At 38.7% G+C, this 18,323-nt stretch overlaps 1 protein-coding gene and 1 pseudogene across 3 annotated transcripts; one reads left to right on the top strand and one right to left on the bottom strand.

The window, feature by feature from the left end:
- Positions 1-590: 590 nt before the first annotated feature.
- On the top strand, positions 591-1,715 carry LOC136281648 (uncharacterized; annotated as a pseudogene).
- Positions 1,716-3,859: 2,144 nt separating this feature from the next.
- LOC131768686 (G-protein coupled receptor 83-like) lies at positions 3,860-18,196 on the bottom strand. 3 transcript variants are annotated; one of them, XM_059084420.2, is made up of 3 exons: positions 18,123-18,196; positions 11,950-12,005; positions 3,860-6,427 (listed from the first exon to the last, which is right to left on the bottom strand). In XM_059084420.2, exon 3 carries the CDS (start codon positions 6,400-6,402, stop codon positions 5,392-5,394), a length of 1,011 nt encoding a protein of 336 aa, XP_058940403.2. In that variant the 5' UTR covers positions 6,403-6,427; positions 11,950-12,005; positions 18,123-18,196; the 3' UTR covers positions 3,860-5,391. The 3 variants fall into 3 exon arrangements, with proteins under 3 accessions (XP_058940403.2, XP_058940398.2, XP_058940411.2); XM_059084415.2 differs by lacking the exon at positions 18,123-18,196 and adding an exon at positions 15,284-15,506; XM_059084428.2 differs by lacking the exon at positions 18,123-18,196 and adding an exon at positions 12,101-12,203.
- Positions 18,197-18,323: the final 127 nt, after the last annotated feature.

Here is an 18,323-nt window from a genome sequence, read left to right as displayed (position 1 = left end):
GAAACTTGTCACAGTCGCAGATTTTAAAAGGCATCCAAGACAAAAATGCGCTAGCGCCCAAAGATTTTTTTGATGATTTTCAGAGATGACATGATGGATTATAAAGGGGAATCAAGATTAGTGTTGTAGCTTTCTGGCAAGGGGAGATATTTGACCTCAAAGTTGTCAATATTTGGATAAATCGGAAAGTCTAAAAAAACAGGCGTTTCTTTACCTCTGTTAATTGACAAGCCGTCAATCAAATTGACTGATACTTGCGGCAGACATTAACTAAGGATGGAAAAATATGTGTGCAAACGCTCAGAATAATTGGTTAAATACCATCACAGTGAGAGCTTCATACATTTTACCTATTTTGAAGCGATTTCCTTGGTGAAGACTAAGACAAAACCGGGGGGGTGGTCTATCTCCCCCCGGAAAAAACCGAAACAGAAACCAGTTTGTCTTTTTTAGTTTTGGGGTAGACCCTTCAAACTGGCAAAGTTTCATTGAAATCGGTGAGATGGCATGAAGCACGACTGCCCGGTGCTCTCGTGGACACGCTCTTAAGTCTATTTTGCCTCGATTGGGCTAGCAATGTTTCTTCTCACATGGCACTTGTATACTTAACAATTGGTTCATACGTCAGCGTGCGTTCATCGAGATATGAAGTACGCGGGAAGTTTGGAGAGCACGAAAGATGCGTAAGAGTTGCTCGAGGCGTAACCGATGGAAATTTTTTTTCTCGAGGGATTTGTTTGCTGACGTCATGAGCGTGCACCATAGGAATGTGAAGCACGCTCGCGCAATTGAAATTTACGCGCTATGTTATAAACGAAAGTGATCTCGCCAGAGGGAACACCTGCCTTAAACAAACTTTGGGAAGGCGTGAAAACCAACATTTTAAGGGTTTGTTACATGAAACATGCACTAAGCAAACAGCTTATTAATAGATATGAACATTTTTCTGCTTTTGAAAATGTACATACAGGCTAATTCTTAATGCCTTCATCTGCCATAATTATTGTTTACTAGAGAGGTTTAGCTGCATTTCCAAGAAATTTCGGATCGATTATTAAATATAAATGAATGCAAACATATAACAATAAAAAGAAAGCTGAGGGAAGATGGCGTCAGAATTTCCTGAGAATCTTGCAAGCTACTAAAAGCATTTTTATTCGCTTTTTACATTCCAGGATTACCCAAGCAACATAATTTTTAGAGTTGATAAAATATCATCAACAGTTCTCGGAAAATAGATCGTAAAGCGATGCGGAATCGAAGAACAGCATGGAAATCTCAATGAAGAGGATCAGACAACCTTAAAATTTCTGCGAGCTGCCATCTCATTCATCTCGAACGCAAATGACATGTGCGCTGATCTAACAAACGCTGCCTTCATTATATCGCAGCCAGGGAAAGAGTTTATCATTCAAGCTGGAAATGGAGATTGGGAGTTTTTCTTTTCAGAGGACGCAAAGGATGTTGTACATGGCCACTGTGTTCGTGAGTGCCCCAAACAGTTTTCAAGCAGTAAAGACTGCAATTCCTATTTCAGAAACCTTTTGTCTTGGTGGTCACAGTCACCAAATACCGACGTTCGTGGACCATTAGCCCTGACCTGTGAAGTTCAGGAACCCACGTCCAATGTTAGTACACCTCTTTAGGTTACGGAGGAAGAAACTCTTAAAACTCACTCAACTGATGCCTCGAGTCTTACAAATAGTGCCGACTAAAGACGTCCCTATTTAAATTTAAAAGGGATATTTGCTCCAGATACTAAATAGAGGAGGGCATTGGGGTCTATTCGAACTCGCAAAACCGCAGAAGAAATCATCCAAAACCGCAAAAAACACTAAAAGTTGTTTATAAAACGTGAAATACTTCGAGATTGCTTATGAGTTATTATGACAATTTTTGAAGATGAGGATTGAAAAATCAATCAGTTGTCATTGCGAAGGTGTTGGTAGTGCGCCGCTCATTCTGAAGGCACAATCAGACGACTGTTTGAAGTTGGTCACAGCAGATAGGTGATTGATACCAAATTGGCATATCATCTCCAAATGATAAACGGAGGAAGCGAACTCACTAAATCTATCCTGCTAGCATAGTTTTTGGGTGAAAATTGCCAATTTTTTATTGCAGAGAGCCTGAAAACGGGTGTAGAAAATGATGTTTTGACATACGTATTATATTGCTATTTTTCTGTGAGTGACATCCACAGCAGACTCAGGGTGAGGGGGGTTGGGGGAGGTGTTCCTCGGAGTTCGAGGTAAGGTTATGCTTCCCACTTCTTCAATACTGATTCACTGACTAGCGATATGATTCTTCCTTTTGGATCACATACAGTAATGACATTCCATTCATTTTTCCTTTTAAGGACTACCAAAGTATAATGAAATCCTACTTTAAAAAGATTGGGTCGATGTTCCTTGGAAGAAAGATTACCAAACGATGTGGAAACGAAGGACAGCATAAAGATCTCGAGGAGAAGCAAGCTGCCATCTCGTACATCTCAGAGGCAACCAACATGGGAGCAGATCTTTCAAATGCTGAATTGACTTTTTTTACAATCAGGAAGAGAGTTTTTCATTTAGGCTGGAATTGGTGACTGGGAGTTCTTTTTTGTAGAAGATCCAAATAATGAAGTTCCCCTGACAGCACATCTGGCCCTGCCAATCGAAACGGTAGACCCAGAAAAGCACCAGGACGAAGAAATGATTTGCTGGCCCTGCCGTCTGCTGTTTAAAAAAATCTCTGTCCTGCTACATATCGACGAAGAAAAAGATGAAAATAAAGAAAGAGGCAGATTTTGTTACTAGCTTGATATTATAGGTCACAAATAACTCCATAATCTATCAGATAATTTGAGTTGATTAGGTGTCAAAATTTATTAAATTTTATACCGCTGTCAGAAACATATCCATAGTCTTTGGCTGGTAATCTTTCGCCTTTCCCATGAAAGGTGTATTCATTTTATTCACAATTAATGCCCTTTAAGAAGTCTAAAGCTTTTCTTTACACGTGTATCTATCTTTTCGATTCGGGGAGTACTCTGAATCTTCAAGATAATAAACAATATTCCATTAAAAAATCTTACGGTCTTACTCGTCACCCGTGATATTGATATCTTATCTAGTAATATGCTTGTTAAATTGGATTTAAATTATTTGACGTGGGTGTGTCTCTCGCCGTAATGTGTGAATTTGCACCAAACACTCCACCATCGTTTGATTAACATGTGTACGCTCTTTTTTAAAACTGAATCTCTATCACAGTAACTTTGGGTTTCCTGTTATACCAAAAATAAAATAAAAAACACAAATTCAAAAGAACAGAATAGATAACAAAGGCTAGGAAATCAACTGAAACAATTTTTTGTTTGGGATTCCTCGGTACTTCAATATTTCCCTTAACCCTTTCACACCCAAGATCTCATAAGTAATTCTCCTTACTGTCTGCCATACAACTCTTATGATGTTAGCTCTGAGAATTTGGTATTGGATCAACTAATAATCCCCTAGCTGATATATTTTTTCTCATCACTTGCCTGTTTGATATTGTATTGATCAGGTAAGGAGAAATTCTGTCTTAGTCACTCACGGGAGTTAAAGGGTTAAGTGAGAAAAATATTAGAACCATGCATTACTGCATCACGATGAATAACAAAATTTACTATCGTAAACAGAGTAAACATATGTTTACATCTCTTCTTTTTGCTTCAAAACTTTCTTCATTTTTACTTCGACTTTGGCAACAGTCTCGTTGTTGGGTGTCTAAGTAACTTCGTTAGTTGTCCATTGTATAACCTCCTGTAAAGATGCAATGAAAAAGAAAACTAGCTTTTGAGAAGACCCACACAATCAGGAGACACCGAGACTCTTAGTTCTCCTCTTCTTTATTACATTTTCTATAGCTAACCCTTTACTCTCTCTCTCCTTTACTCACTGTAGTGCACGCCGCAAAGTACCTTATTAGTGAACATGTGGGTAATGTGCTAACTGTCTGCAGAGTTTAACCCCAAGCCTCAAAAATAGAGTCAGCACAAACTATTTTTAATGTTAAAATTACAAGTTCGACCTTGCGGGCTTCTAAACTTGATAAGACTCGCACAACGACTATACAATAATCAGCTAAAACTTTTTTACGAGTGAAATTTAGAAAACTAAAAATAAAGTACTCACCACGACTAGTTTAGAGACAAAATTTCAAGTTCCAGTAATTGGACAACCAGAGGAGAAAGACAACAATGAAACCTATCGTAAGGGGGTAAGACTGGCACAATCTTTGAGTGCTAACCTTAAAAAACCTTGAATCGTAATAGCACTTCACAACACTCTCTTTTTCTATAGAGGCCTGTTCAAAGGGAGGTCGCATCCAAAATCTCCCTGTGTTTACTTATCAGTACTCAACGATTTAATCTACAAGAGCGGCTTTCAGAACATAGCAATCCGGCGGGAACTAAGAAGGCAATGACGTTCTGTGTATCGCAAAGAAATTAACTAAACCGATACCATTGGCTAATGTGTTTGGTGCTCTAAAATGCACAACTAAATGAGACATAAAACCTATATTCAGCTCTACAAGATTACACTTAATTAGACCTAAAAGCCTTGATGACTACTTCAGCAAGAAACAATAACAAGGTGATAATAGAAAAACCAAATGTGCCTTTGTTCCAGAGGTACATCAGCGAGGGTTTGCGGACACACTTACATATTATATTGTTGCTGCCATACTCGGAAAAGTAATATTCCCATTAAAAATCTCCTTTCACAACAACTAATTATAAACTGAAATAGTTTGTTAAATTATTATCGCGAAAACGGTATGCAAATACACTTAACTAACGTTACCCGGAGCACTGAAGAAACATGTCAGTGTTTCCTTTTTGACCAATACCCCCATGGGGCTTTCATGACCTTTCCAATCAAACTGAGATACAGACGTTGTAAATGATCAGAGTTTAAAAATCCCAACCAGTAGGAGGAACACCAGTTGGCTGTATACAAAGCGAGTCAAGGAATCGACCCTAGGGAAAAACGAGAACAAATCCAGCAAGTAATAAGGTAGAGGGCTTTCACCCGTGACCACTAGATCACTAGTTCAGCACTCTCACCACACTGCCTCAAACATCGAAGAAGCAATGCCAGTATGTTTCTTCCTATATTTCACTCTGCAACGGATCCCCCTTTTTATTCTTACCAGTTGATAGAACGGTTCTTGTAGAAATTAGTCGCCATTATCAATTTCTCATGAAATTACTACAGTAACTTTAATGAAACCGTATATAGGTATTTGTATTACATTAGCTAATTTGTAATACGCAAATCAGATCATGATTTGCAAATCTGTAATTTTCTATCTTACAGTTACCAAATTGGTGATAAAAGTTTCATGTTATAAGAGAGATTACATTCTTGATTCTATCTGGATTGCTTCATCTTCAGGTGGTAAGACGTCATCTGATGTTTTGATGGTGAGACTTGAAGGCAACCGCCTGCTTTTTCTACTGACGATCCTGGTAAATGCCGTATGTATCTTGGTGCTCAGAAAAATGTACAGCCATGGGTTAACGGCACTGTTAGCGTGTCCAAACCAAAAACACACAAAGCTGACAATCGGCTGTATATGTAGGTGAACCTTAGATGCGTGAATGATTTGCATCATGTGGACCACTTGTGGTGGGAGCCAACAAAGGGCAAAGGCACAGGTAACAGTAATGAGCATCCGAACCACTCTTCTCTTGGAGGTTTCGAGTTGCGCTCGATCTCCTCTCAAAGTATTCACTCCAGGTGCAACATTGAACCATAAATTCCATGCAGTGATGGTATACAGGCAAGACATAACGACCAAGGGGATGAGATAGTTGACGACGAAAAGGAGGAGGTAAATTCCTCGAAGAGCCCTATCTGGATCACCCAAGATGTAAACAGATAGCATACAATAGGAAGAATTATTGTAGTCCTCCACGGTTTGAATAACAAGGAAAATGGACATGGAGACCAGTGACCCGATCCAAATAAATGGAACTGTTAGTTTAGGCTTTCGAAACCAAAGATGGCGGCTGAGGGGATGAACGATGGTATAGTACCTGTTGATCGCCATGAACGTCAGGCAGAGGATGGATGCTGTTAAAGTGACATAGGCAATGTATACAACACCTTTGCACATGACTTTTCCAAATACCCCTGGGATCATCCACAAACCACCTGTATATATTATGGAAATCGACCAGGGCATCACTACCAAGGTTACCAGCAGATCAGCGATGGCCATGTTGACGAACATAAAGCTTGTCAGTGATCTGACTTCAGGTTTCTTCCACACGATGTAGATGAGGAAACTATTCCCTGCAAACGCTACGAGCATCGTGATAGCGTAGAGGACTGTGATAACAATCCACTCGGTATCTAGTTTCATCTTTAGCTCCCTGTTTTTTCTGTTGCTAAAGTTTAATTGGATAAAGCTGTTATTATTGAATAAATAATCAGTAAAGGGAACACCCATGCCCCCCCCAAAAAAATTTTATTCGATACCAGCCTGGGGTGTGGTGAGAGGAATCGATTGTGAATTCAAAGGAAACAAAACATTTAAATTTTTTTTTTCTTTTTTAAACTAAGTTCACTTTGGTTGAGTCGATAATATTTCAGAACTTCACTGAAGCTGTGACCAGGAACGGAAATATTGGAAGCAGGAAAAGGAATGCTGCAGGACATTTTGATTTTCTTTATAAATAACACTGGTGAAAAAACCTTAGGGTGCGTTCCTTTGGGAGAATCCGGCTCAGGATTTCTAATCTGTGGCGTTCCTTTCGAGGAAATCCATTTACAGATCAGTGATCTATCAAATCCACGCTGGACAAGGATTCATCGAATCACTGATCTGCGTGATCTAAAAATTAATCATTTTCCCCAGCGGTACTCAATTTCAAACAAGTAGGTACCTCGTTCATTGACTGGAAAGACTGTTGGCTATCGCTCTACAAATTCTGCGATAAACATGAAATACAATCGATTTTGTAATGCTAAATCGATCGGCCACTGATCGCAGGCATTCAGGGTTCCCCAGTATCCATACCGTAATCAATATTTGCTTCTGTTTTAATTCCATCGTTTGAGTTTACCATGAAAAATGTGCTTCTAATAAATAGTGCGTGCTAAAGGCCCGTTCAGTAAGACGAGCCATTCAGGGAAGAACTCAATAACCCACGTGCATACACAAGTCTTAAAATAGCGCCCTTTTTGGAATTCTCTGAGAGCTCCTCTGAAACTCCGTTCCTTTCATGCACCGTGATATGTGTAACATTGGATCACAAATCCAAATCCGGATCCTCCCAAAAGAACGCACCCTTAGTAATGAAGTGATGGTTTAGCATTTCTGCATAGATGTATTAAGTATTCCCATCCTTAAAATATATAAATACTGGTCTTCGTTGTTGGTTTGCCTTTATGACGAAAGCGTTTCTTACTTGTCATCTCATTTGTCGTTTTCCGTCTCGATGAATAAAGATAACTTTTAGAAATAGTTTTTTTATCATTTTCAATTTTCCGCACGGTTCCTTCATTTGTTCGTATAATACCAATAACGAAAATTATCAGAAAGAAACGATAACAATAACATATTTGTTTTAAGAGCGATGGTCAGGAAATATCGACCAAAATCTTAATTTTGTGGCAAGAGTTGAAAAATCGCTTTCTTTCGTTTTTTGTCCATAAATAGCTTTTAGGTGGATAAGATACCTGATGTGGATTGTTCCCGCCAAAAGCTTTTTATTTTTTAGAAAAATTAGTATATCGGTTTTTGTGGTCAGAGTCACAAAATTGGCTAATCATTTACGTGAAATTTGCATACATCAACTTGCCTCTCGTTCGCAAACAAAGTCGCACGGAGATATTTGGACACTTTATTTCAACAGAATCACTGTTCTTCTTTTACTAGAAGATTCTTTTAGAGCAAAAGCGACACTCACCGAGCAGAAATTATTCAAAAATGAGAAATAGGTTTTATGGATAACAAAAACTCCGTTTTGTTATTGATTTTCGACGGCAATATTGCACATGTGGTATAACTCCAAATTGACTTCATTCTATTTAAATCCCACATTTAGACATACATCTAAAACATACCTGGGAATTAGCTTGGGTTATTGAATGAAATCTCTATAAGGCGGTATCGAAGTTAAAGAATTTTCATGGTGGGTCGGCGGTAATTGTGTACACACTTCCAGTTTCGAAATCCATGAAAGTGGATATTTGATCCCCAAATACTCATTTTTCTTAATCCTTGTAGGTTTTACAGTCGCAAAGTTGCGTTTTTTATTTAAAGAGTGAGATAGAAAAGCCAAACTGGGTGAATTTTAGCCATTTTGAAACGCTAAACTCTATCGACCGGAGACTCCGCGTGACGAATTGTTTCGTGACTAAACGTGATATTGGGGTGTCGACCAGTCACGGAATCACAATATTAACACTGCATTTCTTGACGGCGTATGAGAACAGTGTAAGGTATAATTGAATGAGTAAAACAGCAAGTTTTGGAAATATGGCTCTCAAAATTCGGTTGCCATGGTAACGTCAATGCTGACGTACAAGTCACGACGACTTTAAAATGTCCCCAGATGATTTTTAGGAAAAGTCGCTAGGTTTGGTGCTCAAAGCTTGAGCGGTTTTGAAGTTATTCAACTTTTAAGCAAAGGGGGGCTTCAAACCCTTCCCGGTCTAAATAGGGTTAAGGGTGTGAATAAAATAGAAGGACGTATGGAATGCCACGAGTAAACGTAAAAGCTAAACCTCGCTCAACTTTTACGTTTACATGCGACCTTTCAAACATTGCCTCTATTTAAATTACGCGCCTAAAAGCTACGTGTGTATGCACGTGAAATTTACGCGACAGTGGGAATCCACCCTTATTCACCTACCTAGACGCGAGCAGTAACCAATTAGAGAGCACTCATGTAGTAGGCAGTCGAGTAACATTCATAATACACCTACGCCAGGCGTGCAACAAAATTATATCCCTTTTTCACTTTCTTATTTTACCCTGAAATCAGTCTTGGGGTACCGCTTTGCCTCGTTTAAAGCTTTCTTTTGTGTTTTTTTTAAATGAACCCTTTATTCTTAAAAGAACAGTTTGGCCTCAGCTTACCATCGCGGACTACGTGGTCTTTAACTTGTTGCCACTGCTTCAAGTTCTCAGATTTTGGTGAGAATAAAAATAGAAAATCCGCTGAATAAATTTAAACTGTGTGCAGACGCAAGGGCGACATAAAATGCACGGGGTATTAAACCTCTTCATTATCTGCGGAACTCAGGAAAAACTGACGTAGAAAGCACAAAATAAGCATATGGCATTGTTTTCTTGGATACCAGCACACAGTTTGAGGTTTACGAAATCGGTTAATTTGTGCCCTCTATCCTTATTCGTTACATTTTAAGGAAAGGCAGCAAGGAAACGGGGCCCGCTCATGCAGACTTTGTGATGATAAGGTCCCTATCCATCTTTTTTTTTTTTTAATCTTTTTTGCCCCGCGGGCCTTGTTTGGTGCCACTGTTAATAACACTATTTCCATTGAGTGCCAGTTCAGAACTTACAGAAGTCTCAATGGTCTCAGTTTCCTCGTAAGAAAGGTTCTTGGTCTCCGAAAGCTTTGTGGGCAGCTCCCCTATTTTCTGCATGTCACGATTAACCCGGCAGTTGCGACAAATACCTGTTGAGTGAATCGATGGAAAATACAGGTTTTTGCTGATACGATATAATCACTATTCTGAACAACTACGGTCTTAATTTACACAAGTAAGGGAACCTGTTTTAAAAAACTTAAATGATAGATTTTCCTGCCCTTTCATATACTTCAACTCTTCAATTCCCTACCCTTTGATACACCTGAAACCTGATAAAGGTACCCTTTAGGGGCTGAGTCTCCCTGTAACTATCTATAAGCCATCAGGGAATCTGCTTTAAAAAGCTGTTATTTTAGGAGTCCGGTGAAGGCTTCTAAATTTACCTTTTTGCTGCTACAATCACTAATATAAAATGTTAGAATAATGAAAGGAAAAGAAACACGTAAATAAACAAAGGCTATTGAATTTGCGACCGTCACAGCTACTTAATTATTGAAAAAGTCAAAATAAAAAAAAAAGAAAAGTGCTTACAAAGTGCTTTAATTGAGTGTCAGATTGGACCGCCATTTTAGAGCTGGTCTGTTTGGTTGAAAAAGATGAAAAATGATGTATACATACCTGAACCAACTGGAATAAAAATTCCCAGTGTCTTCCATATCAAATAACAAGCACTTTTGCCAAGTCCTCTTTCTGCATTTGCGTTTTTTTGGGCTTGTCCGCCGTGCTTCGAGATTGGCGGAGGAACTCGGCACAGATTCGATCCTCGACGCCACCCAATACCAAGGGATGAGCAGTGCCGGGTACAAATTGTTAATTCCGAAAGGTCTAACTCCGAAGAAAAGGATGTAGATACTCTTCCCAAAATAAGTTCGATTTCGGTTTCTACGTCAGTTATTGACAAGGAAGACTTATGACCCGCGATGTCTCTTTTGCAGTTCAGAAATGGAATAAGCTCAGTTGATCTGCTCCTATCTCTGGGGTCATAAGAGCAAGAACCGCCGACTAAGGAGCTAAAAGAGTACTTAACGTCCATGATGACACAAAACTGGCAAAATAAATTCACTCCAACTTCGCTAATTAAATTTTCCCTCTTTGCATTTAATTGACTAATTCAATTTACCACGGCTAGTAAACTGCTTCGAGCTTTAGCCAACTCTGTCATTTCTTCAACAAATAATAAAAATGAATCCTCACAATTGAAGAAAATATCAATTTAAAAAGCATCTATGATTTTTTTCTTTCTGTTCCGATTCTTCTGAAACCAAAGGAAGCGAAAAAAACAAGTATAAAAGTTAAACAGGTTAGCCGAGAGCTAATCAAACTACATCCTGATATTTATCAGGGAAAACATCTTACACTGAAAAGGAAAACTTTCACTTTAACAATGAGAAAAAATAACCCCTCTTTGGCCGATTGCCTTTTTTTCAATAAAAAAGGACGAAAAGCTCACACCAGAATCGTTTTCAGTACGCTTTCGTGTATATTCCGGCCTGCTGTGTAAAAACTCCGCTTGACGTTACGGTCACGCAACAAGAATTGTTTACTCAGTCGTTGTAAAAAAAATTTGAATAAATTACTGTCATTTCAAAACCTTCGCGTGAGGCGCTGTAAAGGAAACCCGTGCTGATTCTAACATGTTATAGAGGACAAAATTAAATCCCTCTAATGACATAGTTAAAAGGAAAATCTGAATTATACCACATAGTGAAAAAAACATTTGAATTAAGGAGGTATTTGCGGGATTTTTCACGTTTGAAAATACAGCACTTTCCTGCGCGTTGTTTGCTATTTATGAACAACAATAAAGATAAGTCATATAGTTTCTGGGAAAGTACGGCACTCACTCTATCAAAATTCGGTGTCATGATTCTTTGAATCGTTTTTCCTTGAAGACCAAAAGTCAGTTTAAAATATCAATTTCACATTTGCTTGCGGGACCTTTCGGGATCGTCGCCGGTCAAATTCGTTTTTCTCAGTTTTCTCAGAATTAAAGCGCTCCGCTTCTATTCTTAGTAGCTTTTTATAGTCAGAAAATAAGCGAAATTCATTTTTCAACTCTTGCCACTCAATGGTCGATATTTCCTGACCTTCGCTCTTAACTAATCTTTTATTCTCAGTTTAATATACGGTAGAATAAAAAATAACACGAAAGATAATGTATGATATCTTGTTGTTGACACCGTTGGCGCATGCATATAACTAGTTTTGATAGACTGTAACGTTATTAGAATTAGTTTGGAAACAGGCAATCAGTCTGCCTATATATTCGCCTTACAAAGTCAGCTTGTTTCCCTCTAAATTATTGTCAGTTACGAAGCGTTGAACGTCTCATGGCAATTCAACGTACCTGCGATAGACTGCACTATGTCCGCTGTCAGCAAATAGACTTGTAGCCTCTTATTACTAAAGGAAGATTAGAAAAAGGGAAAGATTTGCATTTCAACCGCACTGATCCAAGCGTTTTTTCAGGTTGATCTGAAATAAGAAACACGGTATACCTTTGGAGATCGATAAGGTTGCTTCCCCAGAACAACGGTTTTAGAATTCAGTGGCCCGAGACTAAGGAACCCTGATGAACCAAAGAGGTTATTCTTGATCACTTCTATTTTTAATCATTTCAAAATGATTTGCTATGAATATTAATGCGGGTCTCGGTTGCATCTCTTATTGACAGCCGGACAGGAATATCAGACATAAATATTTGCATTTGGGAGTTCTGAAATGGATCTCATATCCAGCATGCCTCATATCAATTTCCATGGCGCGTACAACACGGGTTTACGTCTTCCGCTTTGAAAGTAACAAAAAAAATACTAAGAGCTCAATTAAGAGCGCTTGTCTGTAAAAATCAGACAAATTCTAAATTTCGCGGCAAGGGTGAAAAATTCGATTTCTTTCTTATTTTAATATTAGATAGGCTAGACTATAACTAAAATCACTGGATACTTTTTTGGGCAAAATATCTTTTTATTTCAGAGAAAAATACAAATAACAAAATTCCGTTAAAATCGTCATTTTTAGCAGCAAATTATTGCACAAGTTTGAGGGCTTCGCGTTCAAAAATGAATCACTATCTTGTCTTTTTAACACTCCAATCTTCTTTTCCAACCTCACAAGACCTCACAAAACGATTTTTGTAAACACTGACTTCCTCTTTGCGTGGAAAAGAATTTAAATTCGAAAGCATACATTTCTCTTCAGTAAAAGTACTTTGTGAGTAAAGTTACTTTTCAGCATGTGCTAAACCTTCAAATGGATTAAGTTTTTGGCGGTAGAATTACGAAAAGATTTTCTTAATATTACTGCAAAAATTTGTTTGGGCAAATGATTGAGAGCAATACAAAAGCTTTTCAAAGTCCGTTAAAATGCAGTTATTTGACCTTTTGCGGTCAACATTCCAGTCGCGACGCACAAACATGTTCTGATATGTTTTAATCTATATGAGGCCGGAAAATGTACATGGGTACACATTTCCAAATGCTCTAACCTCATTTGCCATAGAAGAAAGATCCAAAGACCATTTTACTGTGGTTATCTTGTCGCTCGTCGTATTTATAACGTCCGATGAAACTTTCTGTCAATCTGCGAACTATCACCAACCTTCGTTGTAAAAAGTTTGACATCTTTCTGCACTGTGGCATCTTATCCAGCGGTTCAGTTGACTGTGAGTGTTGTTCGGTTTGTGGTGCAGTAGATCTGATCGATGCTTTTGAAAGTAGCACTACACATTTGTTGCAGTCAACGTGGTGTTGTTTACGGAGAGTAGTCACGCAATGCAAATCATACAATGGAAAGTTATTTTTTAGGGGGTAGGGGAAGGGGAAAGTAAAAAGACGTCACTCTGCAGCTCAGATTTTTTGTTCTTGTGAACATCGAAATCTCTTACATGTAAGTCGCGGAGATCGGGCCTTCGGCTAATACTCGTTAAAAAGCTAAATTTTGTACCTGCTAAAAATAGTAAGCCTAAGTAAACAAAAGCTGGTTCAGTATGGTAATTACACGATGCCTGTTGTTTGCTTAGAGGCGGGGCTTCGGACTTTGTTTTTCACAAATACACTAACTTACACGGTCAACTTTGTTACATAAAAAAGGTTGTTGTTCGTTCAAGTCGCTTATTGGCGGAGTTTGTTGTTACAACACTAGAGATCGAAAGCGTAAAACGGAAATTGTTCCTTTACTTTCATACACCAAGAATATCGCAAGTCATAAGTCGGCTTTCAAATTTACCGGTCCTCAAGATGAGATCGACCTTATTTTGTGCCGAGCGCACATATGTCGGCCTCTCTCTAGTTTAAGGTTTTAAACGGTAGTTGGGTCTGTTAACAATGGTTAATAGTACCACTCCCTTTTGCAAGCCCGCCCATTGGCCACGGAACATAGCACCCCTGCCTCACATAAGCCACACATCCCCAACACTGCGTTTTGTAGCACGGTGCAGTAAAAATGCAGAAAATGTTTTCTTGCATGCTATTAGGGTATTCCTTGCAATTTTAGTGGAAAGAAAAACACCCCTAATAAGTACGAAAGGCACAGAGCGCCAAAAAAAACAAGAATAATAAATGTTTGTCACCGCACAAAGATGACACTATTACAAAAATGTTTACAGAATAAAATATTTTGTAGGTTCCAAGAGTTCAATTCTAATAGTACTTAATTATAAGGAGTTTTACCCTTCACCTACCCCCAGTCAACTGAACCGTTGAATAAGATGCCACAGTGAAGAAAGATATCGCACGTTTGACAACAAGATGGTGTTCGACAGGGTTGGTGGTTACATGGGAAGTTATCATTTATACAGACCTAAATACGACTAACGACAAGGGAATCACACTAAAATGGTCTCTGGATCGGTCTTCTGCGGCAAATGAGGTTAGAGCATTTGGAAATATATTTCTATGTACATTTTTCGGCCTCATATAGGTTGAAACATATTAAAATATGTGTGACTCGCGACTGGAATGTTGACCGCAAAAGGTCAAATAACTGCATTTTAACCGACTTTGAAAAGCTTTTGTATCGCTCTCAATCATTTGCCCAAACAAATTTTTACAGTTATATTGAGAACATCTTTTCGAAATTCAACCACCAAAAACTTAATCCATTCGAAGGTTTAGCACATGGCGAAAATTGATTTTATTCACGAGGTATTTTTACTGAAGAGAAATGTATGCTTTCGAAATTAAATTATTTTAATCGCAAAGAAGAGCGCAATGTCTACAAAAATCACTTTGTGAGGTCTTATAAGATCGAATAAGAAGATTTGAGTGTTTAAAGTACGAGATAGTGATTCGTTTTTGCACGCGAAGCCCTCAAACTCGTGTAATTTGCTGCTAAAAATGACGATTTTAACGGAATTTCGTTATTTGTCTTTTTTTCTGAAATAAAAAGATATTTCGCCTAAAAAAGTATCCAGTGATTTTAGTTATAGCCTAGCCTATCTAACATTAAAATAAGAAAGAAATCGAATTTTCCACCCTTGCCGCGATATGTTTAATTTTTACAGACAAGGGCTCTTAAGAGGTAAAACCTATGAACACCGTTTAGAATCACAGTTTCGCGAAGAATTCAACTTACTGAAGAGAAGAAGTCCAATTCGAAAGGAAAAAATTCCTTTAGATTTCATCAATAGATTATTTACAGTTTGATCTCTTAATCGGCGCCAAAGACAGAGTTATACTTACTGGTAATATTGTAACGTTGCCGATGAAATTTCCCATAACCGTGTTTAGCTAACTCGTGACAAATAGCTTGGCCAAATCCTCGAGAGGATCACGATTTGCAGCTTAATTTTGGTCCAGAAGCGTTTGTGACGGGAGAAGCTCTCTGCAGCTCATGTAGTCAAGTCAGACAACCGTAACACTACTAAGGCAGCTAGCGTTTTTGTCTCTTTTGTGGTTATCAAGGTTTTTCCCTATCATAACTGCTTTGAATTTTGATTGGCCATGGAAAATTTGTATTGATGACTCATTCTCACGTGGCATTCCCAACCACGCAAAGAAGACAAAAAAATGTCAAAGTTCAAGCGTAAGGGAAAATTCCCAGCATGTGAAGAATTTATTTTGAAAAAACAAATCAACAAATGAAATATTTTTCGAGGCGTTTGGAAAGCGCATAACTTAAAATGAATTTCTGTAAGAATTGCTATATAAAGCCTCTGGTGAAACTATCAAGAAACATGAGCAGTAGCCTTCAAGTGCCTGCATCTCTCGGGTTTTTTCCTTAATGCGGGTTCTCCAATGAAACAAAGGACAAAGGATGACTGATCATCACGGGGGTTTCTATGGGCGGCCGTCACCACCAAAAATACAAGGATGTCAAATAGATCAGCAAATACAAAGATGGTATAAGGATCAGCTGCAGGATAGCATAGCTAATAAAGGAATGGCATGGCCAAATTATAGACAGTCTAGTTTTCCTTCGTGAAACAGAACACCCTAAACATGAATAGTTTAGCCAAATGAGAAACGGTCTAGTAGCCCATGTTGAGTTGGAACATGAGATTGTGAAATGGACTAGCTCAATTACAAATAGCTTAGCACTCGTTTGCAATACAGTACTCAAACGGTGTAGCGTTGCGTTAAACGGCTCAGGGTAACGTCAAGTAGCACAGCGTACGCACAAACGGTGTAGCGTTACGTCAAATGGCTTAGCGTAATTTAGAATGGTACAGCGTACACACATATGGTGTAGCGCTGCGGGAAATAGCTCAGCGTACGTCGAGTAGCACAGCGTACGTCGAGTAGCACAGCGTACGCACAAACGATGTGGCGTTGCGTCAAATGGCTCAGCGTAATTTAGAATGGTACAGCGCACACACATTTGGTGTAGCGCTGCGGGAAATGGCTCAGCGTAATGTCAAATTGTACAGCGTACATAAAAACAGTGTAGCGTTGTGTGAAATGGCTCAGCGTAATGTCAAATGGTACAGCGTACATACAAATAGTGTAGCGTTGCATGAAATGGCTTAGCGTAATGTCGAATGGTACAGCGTACATACAAACAGTGTAGCGTTGCGTGAAGTGGCTTAGCATAATGTCGAATGGTACAGCGTACATACAAACAGCGTAGCGTTGCGTGAAATGGCTTAGCGTAATGTCGAATGGTACAGCGTACATACAAACAGCGTAGCGTTGCGTGAAGTGGCTTAGCATAATGTCGAATAGTACAGCGTACACACAAATGGTGTAGCGTTGCGTGAAATGGCTCAGCGTAATGTAGAATGGTACAGCGTAGACACAAATAGTGTAGCGTTAGGTCGAATAGCTTTGCAAAACATCAGACGCTCTATCTGAACATTAAATTGCTTAGTTTTACTTGAAATATTTCGATGTTGTGGCGAATCGTCGTGGTGTGACGCGAAGGCCATGCCATTCCTTTATTGCAGCTGATCCTTAAGCCATCTTTGTATTTGCTGATCTATACGACATCCTTTGTATTTCTGCCGATATTGTACTTATTCGTTGTCGTTCATGATAGTGTTAATTAAAAGAGCGAGACTGGATTCTACCACGGTTTACCGGCCTCCCGGTTTACCACAGTTTGCACGTGTTGGTGAGCCTGAATTTTAATAGAATTACGTAGAATTATGATGTGCATTAAATGTCGATTGCCGAGCTCTCATTTCTTTTCTTTTCTGACTCGCGCTTACTTTTCAAAGGGAGTTTAACTTCAACGGTTCTTTGAACATTGCGGGAGTACGTGAGAAGTTGGATTTTGTGTGTGCCCTGGACGCCATGGTCCAACTCTAGTCAATATATCTAGTGTGTACTGAACTCAGTCTGTAGCAATAGTAATAATAATAATAATAATAATAATAATAATAATCGCAAAAATTAATAGTTGAGGTACAGAAATGTAAAAATAAATAAAAATATAAATAAATACGTCTACCGAAACAAACAGGGAAGATAAGTATGTATGCGCGCAAAACCAACTCAGAAAAAATATTACTCTGGCAAAAACTATTTTGGAACGCGAAAAAAACCCTTTAACTGTTTCCGGTTCAGACATGTAATCTACGTTTGATCGACAAAATAAAAATGGAACTTACTTTTACTATCACTGCACCCAGGAAAAAATTAATAAACAAAGCAATATAATGTACACCTCTTTAAAATAATAAATATGTCTTCTCTTAGCTTACTCTTATCATCCGGCACACCAATTAAAGCATTCCGATATCACTTTAATCGAAAAATGTCAAAACAGATCAACACATACAATATTCAACTTCTCACGTACTCCTCCAATGTTCAAAGAGCCGTAAAAGTTGGACTCTCATTGAAAAGTAAGCGTGAGTCGGAGAAAGAAAAGAGAGCTCGACAATTGACATTTAATGCACGTCATAACACTACTTAATATTATAAACATGTTCAGGCCCACCAACGCGTGCAAACTGTGGTAAACCAAGAGGCCGGCAAACCGTGGTAGAATTCAGTCTCGTTGCTATTTTAATTGACGTTTTCATGAACGACAACGAATAAGTGCAATATCAGCAGTGAAAAAAGAGGAGAAACTTACCGAATTGGCTCTGTTTTACGGCAAAGCGAAGTGAAGACTATTCCATACAGCGACTACGCCATGTAATGGTTTCGTGTCAGTCTTTACATTTGATGACGTCATGCCCCCAGCAGATCGCTGTTCCATTTGTGGTTTGTATTTTTGGTGGTTTCGGCGAGATGCCTTGGCGGCCGTCACCACCAAAAATACAAGGATGTCGTA

Source organism: Pocillopora verrucosa, chromosome 6 (assembly GCF_036669915.1).
Source record: "Pocillopora verrucosa isolate sample1 chromosome 6, ASM3666991v2, whole genome shotgun sequence".
In the NCBI taxonomy this organism is placed as follows: Eukaryota; Metazoa; Cnidaria; class Anthozoa; order Scleractinia; family Pocilloporidae; genus Pocillopora; species Pocillopora verrucosa.
This window is presented reverse-complemented; position numbering and strand designations above follow the sequence as displayed.